This window comes from Semicossyphus pulcher, unplaced genomic scaffold, assembly GCF_022749685.1.
Source record: "Semicossyphus pulcher isolate SPU_LCO1_2020_fin unplaced genomic scaffold, fSemPul1.0.p SCAF_1, whole genome shotgun sequence".
NCBI lineage: Eukaryota > Metazoa > Chordata > Actinopteri > Labriformes > Labridae > Semicossyphus > Semicossyphus pulcher.
This window is the reverse complement of record NW_027211603.1, coordinates 15,841,435-15,867,186: the sequence shown is the minus strand read 5'-3', so window position 1 is coordinate 15,867,186 and position 25,752 is coordinate 15,841,435. Positions and strand designations below refer to the sequence as shown.

The window sequence follows — 25,752 nt, the reverse complement described above, 5'->3', positions numbered from 1 at the left end:
GTGCCTGTAAAAGGAAACACTCAAGATCATAAAATCCCTTAGCTTTTTTTTTTTTTTTTTTTTTTTTAATATGTTGTTGTATATATAGATGGTTCATCCATACACCAACCAAAAGCTTGAGACCTTCACGATAAGTCCAATTGTACATGCTTCAATGATGTATTCAATTGTACTTTCAGTGCTCAAAAACACATGTCCTGTAGCCTTACTGAACACCAAGAGCATTCTCTTTTTTTCCTGAAATCAATAATGTTTCCGAGTTGCCAACTGATCCACTCTGTAACCAGATGCGTGACAACCAGCCATTACACAAGTCGCTTGCAAAGTAACAAAGTTACAGCCGTTTTCATTTTAAATAGTCTTCAATTTTAAAAAATTTGCAGTCTGATACAGAAGGCTAGGAGACCTGAACAATATGAAAGTGCTAGTCATTAATTTACAGAGATCAGGCATCACATAGTGCTATGAAGTATCCAATATGCTACATATGAATACAGCTGTTAACACCTTACAAATGCCTCTGGTTGTTTTTCAAGGCTACTTGAAAAATCAATAACCTTGGCTTGTATGTACATAAACATGAGTGTTTGTTTATGCAGAAAATAACGTAGATATCACCACTACCAGAGGTATAATCATATTACGGCCGTTTGGCCACAAAAGTGATAATGAAATATTAAGTCCCATTATCAATTTCTAATTGTTAAATCCCCCAATTTTGTTTAAGTGGGGAAAAAAAACAAAAGAGTTGCCGTCATGGTATCCCCTCCACACTGGGCTCCGGAAGACAACGTTGTTCAGAGCTTCTTCTCCTGCATCGTGCTCAAGTTCTTGGTTTGTTTTCCCCAGCCATTGGTTGCATTTTGGTTGCTTTCCCACATCTTCTGGTGCTTATTCCCCCATTTGACAGATTGAAGAATGACTGAGAAGAACCAGTTCTGGAACCACTACTTAAGGGAACAACACAAGCTTTTTTTTCACTTCACTACAATCAGTCACAGAGTAATAAAAAGTAGAACGGATGACTCAATTCATTCCTGGAGCAGTGCCTCCAAAGTTGAAAGTAGATGGCACCACTGGTGCTGTGAACTTGTACCCGCCGTGTTTCTCGATCATCTTGGATTCTGTAATTAGACAATAAGGAACAGTGCTTAAAAATCACAAACATGGGAGGTCTTCTGCTTCTCAATGTTCATGTTTACTCAGCTGCTGCTCACTTATCTTGGGAAAGTTTGTGAGAATGTTATTTGCAAAGGCTTGCAAAATTTCCTCTTCGCCACATTATTGTTGAATGACCAGCACGGGATATACAGGGACATAATTTGATAAGGCCAGGTTTTGAAACTGTCTAAACAAATGTATCCCCGACATACACTCTGGATGTGTTTTCTTCACCTTTTGCACACCACTCTGCTGCTCTTAGCTCAAGGCCTTCGATTCTAGCTAAGATTAATCTACTGTAACCTCGTGATTAAAATTTTTTGGGGCATTTTATGCTTTATTAGTCAACAAAAGACGTATATCAGGAAACGGCAAGAGATAGAAATGGGGAACAGCATGCAACAAAAAGGTCCCCAGCTAGACCTGAACTGTGGACATTGGTTAATTGTCAACCCCTAAACCCCAAGGCCACCACTTTGGCTCACAAGCATGGTCAGGAACCATGAAGGAAAAGCACTCGCATTGCAGCAACACTCTTATGAGGCAAATACGATTTTTATCTTCCCAGACTTCTGTTTATGTGGCTATAATAACTGGTACAATGTGCTCGTCTGTATTTTAATAAGATTAAGTCAATTTATTTTTATTGCAGGAAAATCTGCAGATGAAACGGCATTAGCACTGACCTTAAGCATTTCTACAAATGAAAAGCAAAGGTGGTAATAACAAAGAGATGTAGCACATATCGGGGGGGGGAAATGCTTTATTGTTAGACTGCGGTGTCGCATCAGAGTTTAATTGGGAAATTGAGGTTGGTTCTCAGCTGGTGCTCACCATGTGCTGCCCGTCTCTGGTCTGCAAGTGTGCCTATGTCCTGAAGATGTTTGCCCTGATCCTCGTCAAGGACCTGTGTTAGTGCCTGATACCACGCTGGGTCACGGGTCTGGATACCTGCACCACAGTAATGTCTCATCAGTGATTGACATAAAGCATTTGTTTAATGAATAATTTGACCTTTTTAGAAAAAAAATGAAGACAGCGTAACACAGTTTCCATTAACAGGGAGTTGTCTTACTCTGTAGTATGGCTTTGAAGATCTGATACTCGTCCACTAAGTTGTCTTCGTCATCTACAGCTGTAGTGTAGCCCTCAAGTGCCGTCTCCTCCGCATCGTCCTCCTCCCAGTCTTCATCGTCTCCGTCCTCTCCTGCCTGCTTTGCCAGCATCTCCAGGTACTCCTGTCCCTCTTCATCAATGTCATCCTCGTCACTACCGAGCTCAGCTGATCAGGGATGCAAGAAAAAACCTCTCAACATCACTTCATTCACACTTCTGCTAAAAGATACAATTAGTACTTTACACACTTGTGGCCATACCGTTGTCGTCCTCATCTTCCCCGTCTTCATCGTCGTCATCTTCATCATTTTCGTGCTCTGCTCGACAGGCGTATGCCCGCTTCAGGCCGTTGAACAGTAGGATGGCTGCTGGAAGGAGCTGACCGGCTACTTGGTTGACAGCCGTAGGCCTGTGCTCGAGGTCGATGAGAGCACAGAGTCCCAGAATGCACATCTTCCTGTCGTGGAGGCTGTGAGGACAGCAAAACGCAAGTATGACTACTTTCTTCCATGAGAACCAGAATGAACATGAAGACATTTACCAATGTAATTTTATAAGCAGACAGAGGTAGGTATACTGTAGTGGTAAATAGCGTTGTTCAGATAGTCAGTAAACCCTCACCCAAGGAAGCAGTCGACATCTTTGAGCCACTGGGTTATGAAGTGGTTAGTGATGGGCTCAGTGTTGTTTGGGAAGCGTAGGTTCTCCAAAGTGTTGAGGAGGAGAGGGGGGCTGTAGTAAAGAGCCGCGATGGCCACCTGTAAGCACATAGTCCTCAGCTCACTGGTCTTCACCTCCCGCGTCAAACGCTCCAATGCAGCAGCCACAAACAAGGGCACAACCTGCAACAACAGCCAAGACATCCTCAATAACAGTAACGTGTGCATTATGAACATCACATTAGAACTAGAATCATTTTAATTTCAGGAATTAAGAGCGTCATATAGATGTATTTTTATATGTGTGTCTTTGGCTGCATCTCATTTGCTTACAAGCTTGAGGTGTAAAATCGATTAAAACTGACCTGGTCAATGCCTCGACCTTTGCACTGCAGGATGATCACCTCCAGAAGTTTGGCTGCATGGCACTCTGGGTCTTCGCCTGGATCACCTGTCAGGACCTGAGTGGCGCAACAGGGGCAGGTAAGCCGTCTGATAACCACAAATAATCAGTCTAGTGTATCATGTTTTAACAAATGCACCATTTTACCTTCTTGCACATGCTATAGATGATCTCCAGGTATTTGGTGTCTGATAGGAGAGTATCTGTGTCGACTGTGACATAGTTGTGAAGAAGAGGCATCATATCTGAAAAAGGAAAAAAAAAATTGCTATTAATTCAGGCATCTGAAAAGTAAAAAATCTCCACAAATCAATAAGCTACAAGTACTTTCTTTTACAGCTTAAAATCTTTATAACTTAGAGACCAACTAGTCCTTCTTATACAGAATGCACTAGTGCTTAGCCAATCATTTACCTGTGAAGTAGTCAAATCCATCCTGTTGGAAGACTTCGTACACCAGTGGAAGGAGCTGCCACATCTGTGGCGACACCTGCTGGCAGGTCAGGCTATGAGCCAAGGACAGGATCTCCTCATAGAACTCTGCAAACGGCAAAAACAGAAGGAAAGGTGAGTCACTGGAGGTAAATATAGTCTGTATTATTAATAAATCATGTCTTAGGCGAGCAGACAGAGCTTTAGAACAACATGCAGGTGGAATGTGGAGGCACAGGAAGGACCAGCCCTGCTCACCCAGTACGTGTTGTTGCAGCACGGTGCCAATCACTTGCAGACAAATGCCCTCCAGCTGCTGGGTGATCTGAAACACCACAAGGATCAATTTAATTCAATCAATAAAATAAACTCCAGAAGATGATGATGTTGTGATGAAAGATGTGTATAGTTTTATCTGTACAGTATATGACTAATACCGCAGATATTGCGTTGAATCATCGGCACTTAGTTTTTTATACGCAGTACGCTGCTGATAAGCGGCTTAAATAGGTCAAAAGAAACCTTCGCAAAGTGTAATTTAACCGAAGGGTAAAACATGTAAAAATTAATTAAAAATTAAAATTTATAATGGTTATAATACACTAAAATCATGATCGGACTTTAGTTTAAAGGCATGGAAAAATTTATGAATTTAGTGATTAATTAAATCAAATCAAGTAGAATCAATACAGATAACAACCTCTTAATCCGTACTGTTTTTCATGTACCTTGTTTGAAGTCCTGTACCCGTCCTCTTGTGTATCCATACCAACGGAAAAGGTTAAATTTCCCTGTATGCTTAATTAACTGGTGTAATAAACATGCCGAGCTTTGTAGCAAAGAGACGTACCTTGACCTAAAGTACTGAGCTGTTATGTAATAAAAAAAATCCTCAGTGTAAAGCAACACTTGGTCAAATCAGTTGGCTTCTTGGCTTCCAGCACCAGCAGTCCTGTGTTTTGGGCAGACACGGTGGCAGCGAGCCCCGACACTATTTCTGGCGTCTGCCTCAGCCTCTGAGTCATTTTGAACATGGTGAGAACAGAACGTGTTCCCAGGAGTTGGTGGGTGGCTGAAGTGTGTTGGCAGGAAGGCTACAGCAGACCGGAGCTGCTTCTGCAGATGAAGTGGCTCCGAGATGAGTGATCAGCCCGGTGTATGTGTGTGTATGTGTGTGTATGTGTGTGTATGTGTGTGTGTGGGCAGCGTGCTTAGCGGCTATGCTGCTAACCTCTTTGTGGTCCTCCACCACACTTAGCAATGTGTCAATGGTGTTGAGGATGCCCATAGCCGTCACAGCCTTGTCATCGCCTCCCTCCTCATCAGGCCCCGTCTGAATCACCTGGTTGAACGTCATAGCCTGTCAAAGAGCCAACAAAGAGACCATTATGATCATGTGTGGAGTTTTAGTGTTCAAACATTTCAACATCAGGCTGCAAGTCTGACAAATTCTTATCTCCACAATAAGTACTAGAAAAAAAATGTCTAACTCGCTAAATCCTACGATAGCTTTCTCAAAGCAATGCAGACAGGTTATGCAAACACTGAGCTTGCCCCAGTCACTGTCTAGGTGCCAATCATTCAGCATCTGCTGTCTGAGCATTCACATGGCACACGACAATCCCCCCAAAAAATCTGCTAAAATTATTATGGGCCTTTGTGTTTCGGAATGCCCCCGAGTGACCTTTGTCTCAGTTGCCTGTAATAATGAAATGTGCTTTCATCTAGGTATGACAGATTATTTTTTAATTCGATGACTTGTTCCTCCTGGGATCGCAGCTCTTCTTATTCACAGAGAGAATTTATTTGGCAGTGGTGATAAAGAGAATGTCATCATGCCAAACGATGACAACATGTAGACTCTTCACGGATGGCACTTACCAAATGCTGTGTCATCTCCACTGCGATTGGAGTGACCTCCTCGCTGTATTCACAGATCATCTTCTGAATGACATTGGTGAGGTCGTCGTTCTCCGTCTCCCTGACGATATGCAGGAGCGCCTGCATCACTGGCCGGATGAAGGGGGTGATGTATTCTTTGGCTGAAGAATAAAGCACACAAATGACTCAAAACTACATCATTACAAACTCTTGAAGAGAATTCTGTTTTTTTTTTACCGACAGCACTTTATCCAGTTTCACTGAAATTGCTCACCTTTCTCCTGGTTGCTGATGAGAACCTGCAGGGCGATGGCAGCCTCCACCTTGACTGGCATCTCGTTGTCATTGATTAGACAAAGGCGGGTGAGCTCAAGGGCCGTCTGCAGGTTCTGGTCACTTTTGAACTTCACCTCACAGAAGTAATGCAGCACCCAGCAGGCCTAATGTGAAGATGTGACAGATCATGACTTTTATTAAGATGATTTAATGTGTCCTGTGACAATATACACATTCTGGTTCATTCAAAAACACTTGGCAGTTAATGTTACCGCAGTAGTCAGACAAAGATCCCTTACCCTGGCTCTCATGTAGCCCAGTTCACTGCGGAACAGGGGGAAGACATGATTCTGCAGCATGAACTCCATCTGGTCCTTGTATATTTTTTTCTGTGGAGAGATGAATTAAGAGTCAGCTTGTTTCAAAATTTCTAGAGGCTGCCTAGATAGAATTTCTGTAAATTGGTTAATGACTCAAAATCAGCACACAAATCATATTTGGTCCGCAGCTTTGAAACTTTAAAATTAGATTTCAATAAAACAAAAGCCTGAAAGCCACAGTTAAGTAGCCATATTAGTTTTCACCATCTCCATTTGGCCAAAGCTAACCACATTTTGCAAAATCATCCCGAGTCCCAGTAAGAGACCATCACTTACAACGAATGACTATAATTTACAGCTCACGAGGGCAATCATGCTAAATACAGGACCGTAATATGAAAATTGTGTTTTCCATGTTACAAATGCCTCTTTGGCTCAGAATTATATGTCTTTTAAATAGTGTGTAGAAAAGAGAACAAATAACCAGGTGAGAGGTGTTTACCTTCAGTAGGATTTCAGCCAGAGAGCCTATCATGTGGAGGGCACCGTCCTTTTTCCTGGGGTCAGAGGCGGGATCTGTGAGAATCTGGTAGCAGAAGCCCATAGTCTTTTGCAGCACCTGGACATGGGAAGAAAATATGGGATTAAATCTTTTTCTTCAAGCAAAAAACAGCAATAAACCACAAAATGATTTCAACCTACCTCTTTCCTCTTGTTGCAGGCAGTGAAGAGGAGTGTCTGAGCTGCTGTCGTAGGAGAGATGAAGTCCTCAAATACATCTAAAGAGGGACAGGAGAAATCCGATAAATGGTTAGTCATCTCTGATGCACAGGATTCCTGTTGGCTCACTGGCGCACTAACTTTCTCCGCTTACCAAACTTCATGCGGATGTACTCGTATGGATCCTCCTGCCAGAGTTCCTCATCGCTGTCTGTGTAACACATGAGGGGGAAAACCACATCCTGGATGATGCCCTGAAAAACGGAATACAAAAGTCACAATCAGGAAGTGGAATAATGTGTGTTACAGTGCATGTTACTGCGCGAGAAACATCTAAAACTTGTCATGTGAGATGTTGTATTCATACCTGGATGTGTGGTTTGAGGTTCCTCCACGTGAGAGCATGTGCAATGCCCTGGTTGATGTAGTTGAGTGTCTGTTGGAGTACTCTGGGAGCCACGTATTGCTTTTCCTTGTACTGGTATAAGACTTTGAGCAGTACCTAGTCACCAGAAGTACAAAGAACTTCCTTATATGTGTGATGTGATGTAGAAAGACACACAGCTTACTTCATGCTCTCTGAGGTTCTTACCTGCTGAGCAGGAACTGCATATTCCTTGAGGAAAAGCTCAGCAAACTCTGTGTACTCTTTGGTTGTGTTGCCTGGACTTCCATACCTGCAAAAACGGTGTAATATAGTAAATGCTGATTGCCAATTGTGTTTGTACAATTTAATAAAGAAGTTAAAGAACCGACAGTTTGATTTTTACCTCTCAAACAGCCGAGCCAAGATGTGAAGAGCCCACTTCTTACACTTCCACCATGGCAACTCGGGCCGCTCATCTTCATCTATCTGCATGGTCTCCTGCACAGACCAAGGACAATGTTGACACAGTCAGCTGGTGGGGAACTTGCACACATTGGATGGCCTTATAAGTACAGTATCAATTAATTTAATCTCCTTACCGGTGGCACATCTCTATCAACTACTGTCTTCAGGATCTCCATCCATTCTGTCAGGTTCTGTCTGTTGATAAGTTCCAGGGGGAGGTTGTACTGCAGGGACAAGCCAATAGTTTAAATACACACAAACGCTTACTTGAATTGGACCACGTTTTATAAATTAACCTTTTTTCAATAACCATGACTAGAGAAAAGCTGTCAGGGGCTGTAAGATTACCTGGAAGAGGGCATAGAGGATTTTGAAGATCTGTTTCTGTATGAGGACAGAGTCACTGGAGTGGTCAGGGAGCAGCTGGATGAAGCGTTCTTTCAGCATGGGCATGAAGATGTGCATTGCAGCAACCAGAGGCTGACGCTCTTCTGGTTTCTTGTACCTGTTTAACACACATAGCTGTCATCAGCCACACGAGCCAAAGGTAACCTCGGGTCACATGTTATAAAACAACACAAAAAGACAGACGACTCTGACTTACTCGTAGTTTTTGACAAGCTGGTAAAGGCAGAGCAAGATGCCCAGCCACCCTCCACTGTTGTCTGACTGCAGGTAGAAGCCGATCTTGTCCACGATGGTCGTCCACTTGCCGGGGTAGTCGTGCTTGATCATGTGGTGGATACATGTTGTCAGCTGGACTCTGAGAAGGTCAAATGAGACGTTTTAGATTTAGAAGCCACAAGTGACAAGGACGACCAAATCTCCCAAGCTTCTTTTACTCAACGCGACCAATAGGCATTGTGGTTACCTGATACGCTCGGGCGAGTGGATGATGGCCTCCACTATGTTGTCTCGGATGAACTGTCTGTCCTCATCAGGGATGTTTGGATTGATGGGCGTCTCTGTGCCTGAACCTTCTCCATCACTCCAGTGCTGGGTTATCATGTTCTTTAGGTAAATCACACCTTGAGAGCAAGATAAAAAAGACAAGAGTCAGCACTTAAGACACTTTCAGCAGTATTTACCCCTAGTGTACAATCAAATAACTTATGACATTATCAGGCTGTACAAGGTGGAGAAAGTGCCATGTGAAAGCTATTTTTCTTTTGATTTGTTTGCAGTAGAAGAAGGCAAACTAGCAGAAATGCTTGTGGGGTTAAAAACACATTTGAGAGTTTGATTTTATTGCTGTACTAAAATCACAAGCATTTTAAATTTGACACATCAAAAATAAGTCCTAAAAAGGGCCTTATACTGGACACATTAGAAACATTTACCTCTCATTTCTTAAAAGGAAAAGTGCAAGAATCTGCAAGCTGCTTTACGGATGAGCTTCAGCTTGTGCAACTCCCAAATGTGAACACATTATATTGACTATCTTAATGTCATTATGACTGTATATAACACAGCAGTGTAATTGCACAACCACCTAAAGCCTAAGCTGTAGGAATCAATTGTTCCATCTGACGTTCAGTAGTTTTGAATGTGGCACCAGGGTGTCAGCTGGGTTCACGTCTACATTGTGGGGCCCCACTCTTAGTGCTGTGGCTCGCAGGGAGAGTCATCTGAGGGAATGGAGGAGCGAGGGCCGGGAGGCGGACGTCAGACTGCTGACACAACCGTCTACACCGCTGGCTAGGCAATCAAAATCCAGCCTATCAATGCTGACAGAGCATAAACCCCCTCCCCTCGCTGATGACCACCGAACTACACTAACGCCCGACACTGCAAAGCCACTAAAGAACCGTCATATCTATTAAAATAATTGACAGTAGGAAAATTACTTGAAAATGTCCCGAACATTTTTCTGCCAACGTGTGAAAATAGGGTGAATATAAGGTGAACGGAATTTTATTTTTGATCCTCAAGAGAGAGAAAAAAAAGCAAAAACTAAACAGAAGCGAGTCCAGAGTAAATCTTCAGTGATTTGACCACCACACGCAAAATTTAATGTATCTACTTTATATGCTATTGGCAGCAGACATCAAAGAAGCAGAGGTATCAAAAACTCACCACATACTGAACATGCTGCCAATACTGATTCAAACAGAACTTCTAAGGACTAAGGACGGTCAATCTAAGGATGGTCAATTATTAAATAACTTCTATTGATGTGTTTAATTGATCCATTCCCTGAACATTATGCAACAACTGTCAATCAATGCAACAATCATAAAATAAGCTGAGTGAAACATTGTTTTTATGTTGGGCTGCCTCCCAACATCAAGCCAGATAGGAACTAAATGAATAACAATCAGACGAGCCTAAGTGATTGACTACCTGCCAGTAAAACAATTTAAGACAAAGGACTTTTCAAATTTCCTTGTGATATTACTCAGACAGCTTCTGCGCAGTCGGGAGCTGCTCCTCCTCTATTCTGCTCTAAGCACTGTCAGACATTTTTCCTACAGCTGGAAAAGTAATTTATTGCACCAAAGCACAGCCCTGTAGTGGCTTAATATGCTTGTACAGCCGTGAACACTCGGAAGGTGGACACACAATGATTCAGATCAATGACTGTATATTCAGATACCATCTATGTGCTTTCTGCAACTACTTTTTGTCAAGATTTTAACATTGATTTTTCCCACCACTGACACCCTCCGTGCAGAGCAGCGTTTGACTAAAGCAAAACAAGCTATATTTAAAACAGCTCCACGTGTCCACTGCACTTCAGCGTGGCACTTTAGCCTCACAAAAAACACAAGTGTGAATCATGTATCATCGCTAAATTGTCTTTTTAAAACTATTATATAAGTGACCCATTTAACGTGGGGTCGTGAGAATATCCAGTCCTTTTCTCATATAATTCGATCTGACAAAATTGGAGTCAGATGTAAACGTGGTAAGTCACACGGTGCCAGGGTGTTTCAGGGTGTCCTTACGTGGCTCCCGTTGATACAAGGAGGGAAAATGCTTGGACATTGTTGCATAACATCATATCAAAATAACCCCACCTATCAAGTAGTGCTGTGTACCATTAAAAAAAAAAGTTCACTATCAGTAATTACATTTACTGATACATGTTTTCCTACATAACGTTCAGTCAGACATCACAGGCTTGTAATATAACCACACTTTCCAAAATTCTGGTGGCATCTTGCCTTGATGAACTGCCAACCGTCAAATACACCATGCTCGACTTCAGCACACCAGACTGTATGGGTTGTAGCTGCGGTGGTAGTAGGCCAATCACACATCACGTTGGTGGTGATTGGCCGCAATAAAATCACAAATAGAGTTCTTCTTAATCTGGTTACAACAAGGATCAAACGCAATTATCCTTTGACTGTTGTAGTTTGGATACTATTTAAAACGGTCACAAAAAGGCAACAAAAATGGAAATAAAAAGGAGAATTTACTTTCTTTGGCAAGTGATATTGCTAATTTTTATTTATATACACATATACAACTGAGTCTCAAGAACAGACCACTTTATCATTACCTTGATATTTAACAAAACAAACGTGTTAGAATCTTAAAGGCAGGGAGAACAGCTTCATAACTTGATTTTTTCTTTTCACTAATCTGCTTTTACCAGGGCACATCTAGCACCAACCTGTTAGTGTTCATCCCACTTCAAACCCTAATAACATAAATCATTTAATTGTGAAGATGTGTTACCGCCAAGTTGTCACTCTAGACTGTATTGTTATTTTGATTGATCATATCAAATCAAAATTTCAAATTACCAGATACAGAGATGATTTTATTTTTTGTATAGTTCTATACAACATCTCTTGCTAACTGTATTCTACCAAGTTTAGACTCACCTGCTTGCCTGACAGGCAAATCCAGCTGATCAGACATGGTGACACGCAGCAGAGTGGACACAAAGTTTACCTGGGTGTGACCCTGTTAATTAGAATTGAAAACAAGTTGAATGTTAACCTGTTTATAGACACTGAAACAACATTTGTAATCTCTTGTTTTTTGATAGCATTTTGTTAAAAGCAGGTTGCATTGCTGTCATCAAAAGGGACTTTTAAGGTAGAGGTAAAGTTGAGAAGACATTACATTCAGGTATTTTAATCTATACAAACAAAGTTGCTAGGCAACTGACAAAACATTTCTCACTTTGTTACATTTTTACATCAAGTTTAAAAGACAAAAAAAATGTCCTAGTTTTTTCATGTTACACATTATCCAGCTTTGATCCAGAATGCAGGTCTTTATGGCCAATATACCATTGCTTTACAATTCAAAGTCAATGGTTCGATCAAGGGAAGTGACTTAGGTAAGTTCAACAAATGTCTGACCCACTTTACCTCGTAAAAATGATCAATAAGATTACAGATTGGTTTGCTTCTAGATAGTCAGTAATTATCATCACACTGGTATGCAGAGCTCCACCACCAATAGCATTACCAGCATTTCCTTTATACGTCTCTCCAACCATAATGCAGCTCCAAATGTGTTGACATATTTCTAAAAGGTCATGTTGTGTTTTTTAGCACTTTGTGAAACCTTAGTCAGTTTTTAGCTGGCCACTTTTGGTGAACAACATACTCGGAGTGCTTTCTAAATACAGTGCTTTGCTTAGTCATAAAAACTCGAACAGATTTACTCCATCCTCCTCCAGTAGACATGATTTCTTTGTTCAGTACATAGCTTGAATAACTACAGCCATCTATGTAATAACCTAATCTTCTCCCTGCTATAACATTTAAAGTGAGCCATCATTATCAATGCATATGTGGGTGTAAAAAAAGTACCCAAGACCCTTCCACTGCCAAAAATAGAGATGGAGGAAGGAATATTCTTAAATGGCTCAAAATACACTGAACAGAGGTGCCATAACTGGATTATTATCACTAATATATACCATAATAAAATGCCTTGATTTATGATCACCAACATAATTAAGTGACTAAGAGGACAGATGTAGAAGCACACTTAATGGCATTGTGTTATGTCTAATGCAAATAGTCCACAAAACCATCACAAGCTCCAAATTTTTGGGGGAGAATTATTCAAAATTACATGACATGAAGGCTTCAAGTGACTGTAAGTAGCATATTGCCCATAATAACTTTTATACACAATTAATACGTAAAACACAGAATGGTACAGAATGACTTAATCACTGATAATTAAATTTCTTTCCAACACTTTATTTCTACCGGTTATATAATTTCTCTGGCAAAAAAACATAAATGCAATACACACTCCAAAGTTTAGCCACATCATTCAAGTCGAAATTAAACATAAAAAAGCGGATAAAATGTTACCAACACAACTTTGTAAACTATACAGTCGGGCTGCTGCCTCATCCAGGACAATATTGCTAACTCAGTTAACGTTAGCTCACATGGAGCTCTGCTAACGTAAAACTCAAATTGTATGATGTATGATACGAGATAGCTATGAAGTCCGCGCCCTTATAAGAAGTATTACTACGGCAAAACAGTGTTAAGCTAACTGTGGTCAATCTTATTACGTTATTAAAAAATGTCATCAATTCGAGGCTTGTCACAGTGACACGTGAGCAGCAGCTATGTAGCAGGGCTATGGCAGTTCAACAAGTCGCTAAGTTAGCTGGCTAATATTAGCCACACGGCTAGGCATCAGTATCCTGCTGTTAAATACGCTAACTAGCACATGTCCCACATTCACTAAGCTTCACTTGTTGTTTAATCACTTCAGCCAAATTATTTTAATGCTATGTCATCTCGGGAATTAGTGAAAACAACCGAAACTGTGTGTGACGAGCTTACAATTATCTCCTCAGCAAGGCGAGAAGGGGTTAGCATGTTTAGCATGAGCGACACAGCTGGCTCGAGATGAAGCTAACGTTGACGTTGGTTACTGGCAAGCGAGTGTCATCGACATAGAAAAAAACGCAGTTGACTTCATGCTAATGGATCGAGACTTATGATCGGAGTTAATACGTGAGAAGTAATATACTTATGAAATGGCAGAATTTAGCTCTCGATCTGTCAAGGTAACGCTAGAGCCCTGTCTGCGTGATCGCACCATCTTGATGTTGTGAACGGCCGAGGCCCGATCCGAGACCGCGCCACAACCTCCATCACAATTAACGGCTAATCTCAACTTTTACCTCGTTCAGCTGTCTCTCCGCGGCCTCCCGCAGATTGGGGTCCATCGTGCCCCGAAGGGCTTCGACCAAAACCTCGGGATCCATAACGAAAACTCTGTTTACGGCTCGGATTTTAATATTTCAGAGGTCTATCAATTCCCAGTCACTGCGCACATGGACGCACGGCTCTCCGGTTACCCGGCGCGAAAGGAAGCAGTGAATGAAGTACCCGGATAGATCAGCGCCAAATTTGTGCAACACTAACTTCCGGCGGAGACCGCACAGCTATGGGAGTTGTAGTTTCCAACTTGAGTACCACCTGCTTATATTGTGTACAATCACTCAGACATATAATGCAAGGTGAACCCCTTCCTGGTTTACTCAGAACATTTATTTGGTTAATATGGTTTTAATGATATTCACATAATCAAACGTCCATTTAAGGCATTTAAAGTATATTTTATTAATTTTAATTAGTCTCATTTGACCATAATCCAAACTTGTTAGACACAATGGATGTGGCATTAAATACATTGTGTGAAATGTTATACTTTATGTGTTCATTGTTGAGTAAGTCATGATAATAAAGTAGAGATGACTAAAAGAGACAGATTACGTCATAATTGGTCAGTGGATTTATGGGGATTTATAGACTGCGTATCGTCATTTGTGTTTCAGTCTTGTGCCTCATTTTGTATAATATGCAAATGTAATTGCTAATGTCGGGTGTATATGTGATCTCATTTAATGCATTTTTTATGTTATTATTCATGTGCAGAAATACATTATGCTATCACACTGGAATATCATGGTATGGTAGGTTTGGGGGGGATTTTTTTTGGCTTGCATTCAACGATATGCTGGACTGATGAAAAGTCAAGACAGCCAAATATTCCTCCGTGTGGGGTGCAGTGGTTAGCGCTGTCGCATCACAGCGAGAAAGTTCTTGGTTCCAGGAAATGACTTTGACGCGAGTCTGAAATTTTCCAACTGGATTTCAGTTCACTGAGGAGCTCTATGGCTGAAAGATGCAGGTCCTTGGGGTATAACTTCAGACATGGCTTCCGTGGAAGAAATATTTATTTCACAAGAGCAAAAATAACAATACACCTATGTAAAAAATACCAGCTTAATGTTCAGAATATTTGTTAGTAAGTAAAAATTCTCATGATGTCAGAAATAAATTATTACATATTACATCAATGGATAATTATTACAGATGCACTAACATGTAAGAGCCTTTTTTGACTGGGGTTAAATTCTACTTCTTCTATACTGTTGTTCAGCTTAAAGCTCCTGTGAGGAACTTTTGGTTTGTGTCGGTTTTGGCGAGCCCTGTGGACAAAGCTGTACCTCTTTTCTCTTTGCAGATTTTGTCCTGTACTTGCTTAAGTGGTGTTTTTTAATTAAAAAAAATCTCCTCATGCTTTCTTTAACAGTCATATGGATCACTCACTTTAAATTTTTGTCCTGCAAAATGTGGACAAAGGCAGCGTGCAGTTAATTGCTTCGACTGACACCTACCCCCATTAGTTTCAGGCATTAAACTCCTCACAGGAGCTTTGATCTGTAACTATGTATCATCTTCTTTGACACTTCTTGGAAAAGTAAATAGGCTGGTGTTGAAAAAGCTCAAAAATAGGGCTTGGAGAAACAGCCAAGAGTCCCCTCAAAATCTCAGTTAATATTTCACAAGACATCTAGTATAGGCCCTTCTACATACACATTGAAAGCCATAGTAAACATGTCACAGTCCAGATAACACTGTCTGAGATCAGTGCGGACGCTGGGGGCGCTGTGGTGGATTGTACGGGGATTGGTTACTGGGTGTATAGGTGAAAGGTCAGCCTGTGTAACGTGTCAGCACCATACAGTCATTGGTCAGCAATCAGACTGTCACCATACCGGTGTCACTCCACCACCCGCTTGCTGTTGCTGTAACTCACCTCGGTTACTTACCCTAGCTGGCCTCAACATTTTTACACAGAAAAATGGCCAAAAAGCGGAGAGAAAGACGAGAGAGCGACGGTCTCTCATCGGCACAGGAAGAGGTGAAGGCGAATGCTAACGACTCTCAATTACAAAAAGGTAAGTGGCTAACCTGAATGTATAGGAAAACTTAGATTTGTAGATAGATCAAGATAGATTAAGCAGTATAACGACATGGTAGCGTCATTTACTTTGAGGTCAATCCGGATGACAGAACAGAAGCTTCTGTTAGCATCAGACTGGTTGTTGTTTTGACACAGCTAGCCAGCTAGCAACAATTAGCCGGTATGACTTCGATGGCTAGCTTATAACGCCATAGCTAATGTTAATGAAACACATAACGATGTTGTGTTGAGGTGGCTAATATGCACCCCTTACACTTTACCCTTAACAATATTGGTAGGGTAAATAAATACGATTTAAATACCATAGTTTTATAGTCACAGGGGCTCAAATGTTTGTGTTTCATCAACAAAGACCAACGACCAGCAGCAGTTACAACTCTTATCAGGTATACTGTCACGCGGGCTACATTATTGGATAAAAATGTGACATTTATGTGTTAGACGTATTATACTGTTGTATGCAGTTTGAACACGTTTACAAAAACGTCATTGTATAGCAATTCACCAATAAATTATCAAATGTGTGTTAAATCTTCATTTGTAAAAACTACCATTTTGGACTACAAATGTAGTTATACATATATATAGATATATATATACATGTAAAGTCGCATGATTAAGAAATAATCAAGTAAAGTACACTACCAGTCAAAAGTTTGGACACACTTTCCCATTCACTTGTATGAGAAAATGTGTCCAAACTTTTGACTGGTAGTGTACAAGTACAATAAAACGTTTTCGATGACGCATATATTCTTGAGCAAATGTAGGTAGTTACACTGCAGTACTTTGAAATACATGCCTCTCAAAAGTGGCCAAGGTTAAACAGAGGTGACAGGAAAACATATAATTTTAAAGAACTCTTTATTTCATTACTCAAATGTACAGAAGTAAAACACTAGTACATGTATTTCACCTAAGGATAAAAACACACAAACACTAACTAAAAACAAAGAGATAAGAAATCATCACTGTCAGTCATTGGTCAGTCTGTACACAAATGGTTTACCAAAGCCCATTCAAAGCTTAATATGGGCAAACAGTCCAGCTTCCTTTTGTACTAACATCCTGCTCAGTTTACCTGGATTAGCAAAACGCCAGAACTTGAACATTCATCTATCTGAAGCAATATTGTGATCCAATAATAAATACATAAAACACCTTCCTGACGCCTAAAACCAAGACTTCAATGCAATGGAGTGAATTAATTGCTAAACTGTTGTTTGTACTTTGAAGCTAAAAATGTATTTTTATTTGTTCTTATGTGATTTAAAATGAGTTGGTCTTCAAAAAAAACCCTTCAGCGGTACCTGATTTAAATAAACTTTAACCAGGGTGATATTGTATTTCCTAAAATTTCCTACATTTCCCTTGGGATCAGTAAAATATCTATCTATCTAATCTATCTATCTGACAGAACAGGGAGAAGAACCCCCTTAGCTGCTGAAAATGCTGTAAAGTTATTCTTATTTGTAGTATAAACACAGCTCTAAGATCCTCTAAGTTTTATGGGATTCATTTTGATGTGTTGATCAGTGAAGATGAGTGTTATTATATTTCTCCTAATTTGCCATCTGGCTCCCTGGTTCATCTCTATTATAACTCTAGAGTGCTGCACTTGGTAAAATAAGATAACAACCCACGCACCCTGAATCCCTTTGACATTATATATTTAGCTGATATCTTAAAACAAGTTGTCCCTTTCTATGAAAGCAGGATTTAGCAGCCTCTCCCAGAAAACGCAACTGTCTGTCTCAAGGGGCAGACTCAGTTCCCTGAAGGAGCTTAAACAAGTGATGCAAAACTCATAAAAAATTGCACTGGGCTCCCTCATAGTTAGTCTGTTGACAATGTTAATGCTTCATTTATTTGTTAAGTATCTTATTTCTCCCCACAGAGGCACAGTACGCTGCAGGGGGCTCGGCACGCATGTCGTTTATGATACTGGTGGCCATCTTCTCCTGCGCTGCATCAGTTATGTACCTGGTCTACAGGAACTTCCCGGAGCTTCAAGAGTAAGTTGTTTAGTTAAATGTGTGTGGGATTGATGTTCATCTCTTGAAATAGAAACATATTGTGTATTGACATATAACACTTTTGGTTCTTGTTTGATTTAAAAAAGAATAATGAGATGTTATCTGGTTTCTGACATTACACTTAAAATCTTGATCATTTGTGACTGGTTTCCCTGTGTCAGTATGAACTATGGTAATGAACTTAAATGTTAAGGCCTGGACTTGTCTGAATCAAGCTAGTGAAGACTGGCTTAGTCAGGAAATGGCACCAAATCAGACTTTCACATATCCTCAGGTTGCATGAGAGACCCGGGTATTGCAATATGTCTTTGCCAATCACGGTTAAACTAAGCTGTTGACATGATGCTCAAAATCTAGAAGTAGCTTTAGCATTTTGGGCTAATGAAGTTTTGGTATATGCATGTAACAGTAGGTAGCACATTTTTGGGGAGAAACTGAAGCCATTTTGTGATTAGAACTGCATGATAGAAATTACAGCCTTCAATTTCTGAAACAAAATATTTTATTTTAAAACATGGAGATAAGATTTGGACCAATTGTTAACCCAAAGATACAATCAGTGACACTATGCACTGTCATCTGTCTCTAAATATAGGCATAAAAAGCCAAAAAAAGAAGTAAAAAAAGAAATACGATCAGTGACGATGTATGAATTACGTCATTCTCAGTGTGAAACGCAGCACTGAGCTTGAGCAGAAGCAGTACAAAGCAACAAGCAGATATTTAGAAGCCAGATTGGAGATTGTAAAACAGAGTGATGATGAAATAAAAAAAGAGAGAATGAATTTCTTTTTTTTTCAGTGATGAAATGGAAAAGATCAAAATCCCTAAAGACATGGATGATGCCAAAGCTTTGGGGACTGTGCTGTCCAAATACAAAGACACATACTACACCCAAGTGTTGGTGGCCTACTTCGCAACATATGTTTTGTATCCTTGGAGAAAATGCATATGAAATGTATCTCAACTCTGCTTCTTAAGGAGAACGTGTTCAAAGCTGCCTTTGTTGAAAGTTAGGCCTTCAAAGACACCTCAATTCATTTTATTTGTTGTCAGTGTTTTACCAACTTCTCTGAGAGCAGCTGAGCAGATTTCCAGGCCCAGAGGAATCAGCTTCAACTTCTTGATGTTCGGATGGCATCATAACAAACACTGGCTACAGCTTCTTCAGTTGTAGTCAGACATTACTCGGAAGAAATGTTACGAGAATGCACATTTAATAATCACTTGGACTGTACATTAAATGGACTTTACCCCTCCAGTCAGCTCACTTGTGCAAAGCACATGTAATGTCCAATTATGTCCATGTGTAAATACACAAACACTCACCAGAAGATTCACAGCAAGCAGGGAAGTGTGTTAATAACATTGCATGAAGTGTAGCTAACTCACACTCTTTCTGCTTGTATGTTGCTTACCCCTCTTTTGAGTTTACACCCAAATACATGTAGTATTAATAGTAACACAAACAGTCATTGTAACAGGTGAGTCTTCTTACCTCGGCTTGTACAATCTACTGAGGCGACACCTCTCTCCTAAACCAAGCAGAGAACAAATCTGACAAGGAAAATCTCCTGTTGTGTTGTGTAGATGTGTGAAAGGGCAGTATCCAATCATAGAGTCTACAGAAAGACCAGCAGGCCAGAGTGCTTACAGGAATATGTATTTATTTCTATTTAATTGTCATATTACACATTCATATGTCTGTGCCGTCTTCTACCTTGACACTTTCATCAGCCTCCAGACATTTGCCATCCCTGGCTCTATCTTCCTCAGCATCCTGTCTGGATATCTTTACCCTTTCCCCTTGGCTCTTTTCTTGGTCTGCTTGGTGAGTAAGGAAGGACTGTGTTAAACATGTGATGGATAAATGTTGTATTTTATAGTAGAAAACTGTCTCTGGAAATGGGTACCAGAAGACATGCTTAGGTATCTAAGGATTTGGATACAAATTCGCTCTGCTACAAGGATAGATGAGGCTTCTTTAAACATGTATTTGTCTTTAAAGTTCCAGTGAAGGCATAACTGAACATTTGAATCTAGCAGGCTAATGCATAATAAAGCTAAACAAATAAGTATAGGTTGTGCTTAGGCTATATTTCCCATATTAATCACAAATTTGCCTCAAGGGCTTTACAATGTGAGCATCATTTGACCTATATCTTTAGACCCTCAATTTCAGTAAGGAAAAACACAACAAAAATCTGTAACGTTATGAAAAACCCAAGGAAGTACAGCTGATAATCTCGTGCGTGCAACATGTCATGTGGCTGCATTGCCTCAGTCAGCAGTTGCTGCTCTCGGTTTGAGCTGTTCTCTTCACTTCTGCAATTGTTTTGTTGTTTGATTTTATGTTGCTAAAAACATAGTGAGCGTGAAAGACGTTCTGCTCTTTGATTCTGAGGGACAGAAACTAAAAGGTGTCGCTATTCTGAAGACAACCAGGAAGTGCCGTGGTTAATGTGTTAAAACACCTCCGCCTCTTCTTTTTAATTACTAACCACTGTAGTCAAATTACTGCAACACCATCGCTGCTAGAGAGCATGACAATATGATATTCGGTGAGCGTATATGTAAGTAATGAATCTGTTCTTAATTAATCTCTGAGATTGTGTTCGTCTTTTCTCTGATCAACTGCCTCAGTCGGTCATCATGTGTTTTTCTGTTGGCAGTGCTCTGGCCTGGGTGCTTCCTTTTGCTACATGCTGTCATACCTGGTTGGCAGACCTGTGGTCTACAAATACCTCTCAGACCGAGCACAGAAATGGTCCCAGCAGGTAAAAGCCTTAACAGAAAATATACCCTGAATTGGAGGTTTATTTTTAAGAGAAATTTGGGTTTTTCTTGAACGTTTTGGAGATGTTTTCCTGTTGTATTAATAATATACACCTATCATTTTCTAAGACATGCATATTTAAATCTATTGCTTTTCTTCTGTTCACGACTTTCTGCTGGCAGGTTGACAAACATAGAGATCATTTAATCAATTACATCATCTTCCTGAGGATAACCCCGTTTCTTCCCAACTGGTTCATCAACATCACCTCACCTGTCATCAACCTGCCTTTGGGGGTTTTCTTCGTCGGTACCTTTCTCGGTAAGACTGTCAGTCCCTTCTGATGTGTTTATTTTGGTGTTATTTCTTGTCACTGACTCAGCTGTATTCAACCTGGCTGGTTTGCAGGAGTGGCACCTCCGTCCTTTGTAGCGATCAACGCAGGCACACAACTGTACAAACTGACCACAGCCGGCGAGGCCGTGTCCTGGAACTCTCTGGCTGTGCTCGGCGTCCTGGCTGTGCTCTCCATCTTGCCCGTCTGCTTCCAGAAAAAATTGCAGAAGAAACTAGAGTAGAGCGCCAAACACCTCAGCACCTCATCTGCTGGCTGATCCCAACGTCCCCCTTCCCTCGGCTCAGGAACGTGCAGCTGTCAGTCAAGTTGCTCTGCCTCAGTGTCATTCACAGCTGCTGGTGGGAGAGTCTGACGGCTGGCACAACAAGCAGAACGCACGCAGTGGTGGGTTGTTCCTGATGTGAAATTAAGTGTAAACTGGCCGCTGCTTGTACAAGTTTTTTGTTTCTGTGATTTTTTTGGGGGGATTTTGGCACATCTTGTAAATAACAGAATTTGTTTGTAGTTGTTTTCTTTATTTAAGGCATTGCTCATTTTTGTGTGAATCTTGCCAGACAATTAAGGGTGCTACTTGTAGGTTTAAGTAAAAAGATTATTCTGATAGAAATGCAGGGAGCAGTTGTTCCACATGGTCAAAGTTCAACTTGGGAAACTGTTTTTCTCCTTCCATTCTAGAAACTGCTAGAAACATGTCATCTGTACTTTTTTGATGCTTTTGAAAACATGTTATTTTTTTATTACTGGAACATCTCTTGCTATCATAATTGCTTTGGCAGTAGCATATCAATTACTAAATCCTGTTTGTAGCACCTTTAAGTTCCACTCCTTTTTAAATATTTATTTCGACATGCTTGTGTCTCACGTCATCCTAGTGTAAGGCCACACACAGCAATAACTGTCACTACTGTTGAAGTTGATTATAGTTTTTAAATATCAGATTTTGATACCTGCTGGTGCCTGCCTTGGCAAACGTTGACATGTGGGGAAGTTTCATGTCGTTCATTGAGAGGTGCCTGCATCCACTGCCACACTAGTCCTGTTTTAATCTTCACCTTGTCTGTTCTTATTCGTAGCCTAAAGCAGCTCTTTCTTTGTAACCTGAAAAGAACAGACTGAACTGATGCAATATTTCCTCACAGGACATCCACGCTGCAGGCTGATAAAATGCAGGTTACTGGTGTTTTTAATTAAGAAGGGAGCATAGATTATATCAGCACAACAGATTGGTGTGTGGTGAGATGCGTGTAACCCAGAAACAGAGTAATTTGGTTCATAAATTAAGAGACAAATCCAGGGTGAGATGGGTTCCAAAGTTATTTATGCACTTCTTGTTGTGTTTCAGATTATCTGTCTGTCTCCCCTTAATTTAATTTGTTTGTTCAGCAAGTATAGAACTGGATTTATTGTCCTTGCCATGGATGATACAGCAATGCCCTCTGACTGCAAATGGACAGGGTACCTAAGCCTTACCTTGCTTTTAACTGCTTCTAGTCCCACCAGGAGAGATATATTATGATGCCTGATTTTATGTTGTCATTATGTGGTCCTCAAATTGTTTGAATGGCTAATTTTGTCCTATGCTTTAAAAGCGTACTGATTGTTTTTCATTTAGGTCTTAGTTTTTGCCTGTATACTGAGCTAACTTATCAGCTGCTGCCTGAAAACTTCCAGAAACCTAGATGCAGTTAATGTACATGTAAGTAACTTATTCGACTGACCTTTTCTTTAATCTCTTAAAATTGCACATTCATAATGGCAGTTGGTTTGGTGCATTTTAAGATTTCCTGTTTGTACTTCTATGTCTTATTATCCAACAGATTTACTGTCACAGTAACATTATCAGCCTATCAAACCCAGATTTGAAACAGCTACATACGCATACATTTATGAGTACCTCTACTGTGTGAGGATGCTAATGTCTGAGCATTTCCTGCTCTCATCCTTGTGTTGCAGGAAATAAGGCTATTTCAACAAAGACTGTTGGGTTGTTTTTGTTGTTCTTACAGGTTTCTGAGAGAGCTGCATTCGTACATTATTGTCTTTAAAGAACATCCTCACTAAGGTGGTTAAATCAAGTGGAAAATGCTATAAACTGGTCCTTTAAAATGTTTTTTTTCCTTTCTTTATATTCAGATAGAAGCTAAAATGCCTTCTTGGAATGTCTTCATAATGTTTTTCATCCTTTATTTTCTGAGATATTTAAACCTAATCATATTCTTAACCTCACAATGAACATATACTAAGATTTGATATATTGCTGTTTCTTGTCCTATTACCCAATCAGAGATATAGTGATATAACTCCAGTTTAACCCTCTGTAAACATTTCACAAAGCAGTATTATGTTGTACTGAGCAGTGATGTAAAGCAGTATGAAATGTTTACAGAATGAAAATGACTGTCCTATCTAATCTTTTTTTTATTTATTAAATCATTAAAATTATCTTAACAGAATATGATTGAGATTTCAGTATTGTGTTTGAAGAAAGCATGTTGATTCACACTGCAGCAGGGAACCATCAGTGTTTTTTTTTTTCAAACTTGGGGTTCCTCAGAAATGATGTATTGAGCTTTGGATCGACTTGGTTCTCTTTTGGTATTTAAGCAATGAACATGAAGAATAAACAAAAGCCTTTGTAGCCCAGATAATTGCTTTTTTTAGACTGACATTTTGGTGTATTAATTAAATGTTGAAAAAAATAGTCTGGGTCTACATCTCTTTACTTTGAAAAGGGACAAGGGCCACCAGGTGGTGACATTGTAACATACCTGTTAAGTAGGAGACTGGTCAGATATCATTTGTCTCTTTATTGTAACATCTGTTGTTTTGGATGGTTACAAAAATTATGTTTTAATTGTGTTTACACAGTGTCTTGATCAGGGGGACTTTACATTCAATTCAATATTAAGAATAAACATTTGACCATTGAAAGACATAAAAATACTTTTATGATTTTTATTTAGACATAGGACACAAGGATCACTGTTTATATTTAAACAGTAAACTTTTTTCTCTGACATGCATTAGCATTACCCTTATTACATACATGTTGGGGGGAATTGATTTCATTGATCAGTAGAAAACAGTTTATAATCATATTTTTTAAAATAGACATTCAAATGTTTTTAAAACGTTGTGTGGCCTCTTTGTTGACCTGTCAAACATAAAAAAAAGGGTCATAATATGTATAGGAATCAGGTTTTTACAGTTGAAGCCAGTCTGGATGTCAAAGACAACCGTTTTAAACAAAATGTTCTGATCTCCAATTTTTCTTTTTTAAGAGTGCTGATGAAACATGGGCTGTTCTGTATTATTTATTCTTAAAATAATATGAAAGATCTTTACACCATATTAAAAAAAAACCCCAGAGGGGTCGTGTGCATCTCAACTGAAAACATTGTTATTATTTTACTATAGTTGCAATTTGTTTTCTGAAAAGTTTATAATAATATCCGTCAGTTACAGGAACAAACAATATCATCCCGGTGATACTTGATGTATTTAAGGCAGATGATTACAGCTGTGGAAGGACCACAATGCATTTCGACTTCAACGCTCTGATTTTTATGGATACTTGTTAAGCTAGAGATAGCTAGATTAAACTCGGAAGTACTGGTAAATTTCTTCAAAATAAGACCATTGGTCCTAGTAATAAAGGCACATTGAAGTAGTTAATAACTATATATTATACCTCTAAAATAGATTCAACTGTTTTGACACAATTTGTGCATCAGTAAAAGAGAAAATGAGATAATCGTTATGTACACGAGTCAAAATGCCATTTTGTATGTATTGAGAAGAGGCTTTTATTATGAAGGATTACAGCCGGATATGTCATGGCCTTTGCTGTTAGCAGAACAGGTTAGCTTTGTATCGGTACTGATTTTCGAGCTTCGCAGTAAACGTAGCATCCGAGATGGCAGAGAGAAATCACTCCTCCGAGTTCCTTTAATATGCTCCCTGTTGAGGGGATAAGGGTACCACCGGACCAGTCTCAAAATGACCACCGGCTTCAGCTCCGGTTCCTGCCGGTTCGCAGATTATTTTGTGATCTGCGGACTCGACACCGAAAGCGGGCTGGAACCCGACGAACTGTCCGGTAAGCACATTAGCCATCGGGGTAAATGTCGGACTGATGCTGTGACAAATAAGCAAGGGAAGGGGTGTTTTAACATCAGGTTATTATTTGGGGTTTAATATATATTTAAGTACCTGTCGTTTATTTATCTATTTATTTACAGTGAAGCAGGTCAGGATTAATACACAGCGTACATAATGTCAGGCCTAGCCCATCTTCTCCCAGCCTGTTTGTCTGTAACGTTAATGCTCGGGGAGCAGCGGGGGGATTACTGGCTTGTTATGTACCTTTAACTCACTGACATGAATTTTAATACCCCTCTGATTTTTTAACACTATTTTTTATAAGAAAGATGTTATATTGTCACTGTGCTGTTATAAATATTTCATGTGAGCCACACTAATTCAGGCATTGGTGTTGGATGAGGGTGATATAATGTTATTACACCTGAAGATGTTGTCATAGTGGCTCCTTGCTGTCACCGCTG

General features: G+C 40.0%; 3 protein-coding genes across 9 annotated transcripts in view; 2 read left to right on the top strand and 1 right to left on the bottom strand.

Annotated features, from left to right (window-relative positions):
• Nucleotides 1-43: 43 nt before the first annotated feature.
• Nucleotides 44-14,100, bottom strand: ipo7 (importin 7). Of its 2 annotated transcripts, none has more exons than XM_069664655.1 (25): nt 13,925-14,100; nt 11,637-11,718; nt 8,672-8,828; nt 8,405-8,563; nt 8,149-8,305; nt 7,935-8,024; nt 7,739-7,833; nt 7,561-7,645; nt 7,336-7,470; nt 7,123-7,222; nt 6,951-7,027; nt 6,751-6,867; nt 6,228-6,317; nt 5,927-6,092; nt 5,653-5,813; nt 5,003-5,131; nt 4,030-4,096; nt 3,754-3,879; nt 3,487-3,584; nt 3,302-3,397; nt 2,899-3,119; nt 2,526-2,746; nt 2,237-2,443; nt 1,996-2,112; nt 44-1,124 (listed from the first exon to the last, which is right to left on the bottom strand). In XM_069664655.1, exons 1-25 carry the CDS (start codon nt 14,006-14,008, stop codon nt 1,027-1,029), a joined length of 3,135 nt encoding a protein of 1,044 aa, XP_069520756.1. In that variant the 5' UTR covers nt 14,009-14,100; the 3' UTR covers nt 44-1,026. The 2 variants fall into 2 exon arrangements, with proteins under 2 accessions (XP_069520756.1, XP_069520763.1); XM_069664662.1 differs by having other exon boundaries at nt 2,538-2,746.
• A 1,668-nt stretch (nt 14,101-15,768) lies between these two features.
• Nucleotides 15,769-23,886, top strand: tmem41b (transmembrane protein 41B). The gene is made up of 7 exons (XM_069657933.1): nt 15,769-15,991; nt 17,915-18,032; nt 18,855-18,983; nt 19,791-19,884; nt 20,726-20,830; nt 21,012-21,150; nt 21,238-23,886. Exons 1-7 carry the CDS (start codon nt 15,895-15,897, stop codon nt 21,405-21,407), a joined length of 852 nt encoding a protein of 283 aa, XP_069514034.1. The 5' UTR covers nt 15,769-15,894; the 3' UTR covers nt 21,408-23,886.
• Nucleotides 23,887-25,090: 1,204 nt separating this feature from the next.
• Nucleotides 25,091-25,752, top strand: part of dennd5a (DENN/MADD domain containing 5A) — a 34,467-nt gene continuing 33,805 nt past the window's right edge. For all 6 annotated transcript variants that reach the window (XM_069686416.1, XM_069686332.1, XM_069686247.1 and 3 more), the window contains exon 1: nt 25,091-25,286. In XM_069686416.1, the coding sequence (XP_069542517.1) occupies nt 25,187-25,286 (100 nt within the window). In that variant the 5' untranslated portion in view covers nt 25,091-25,186. The remainder of the gene's footprint in view (nt 25,287-25,752) is intronic.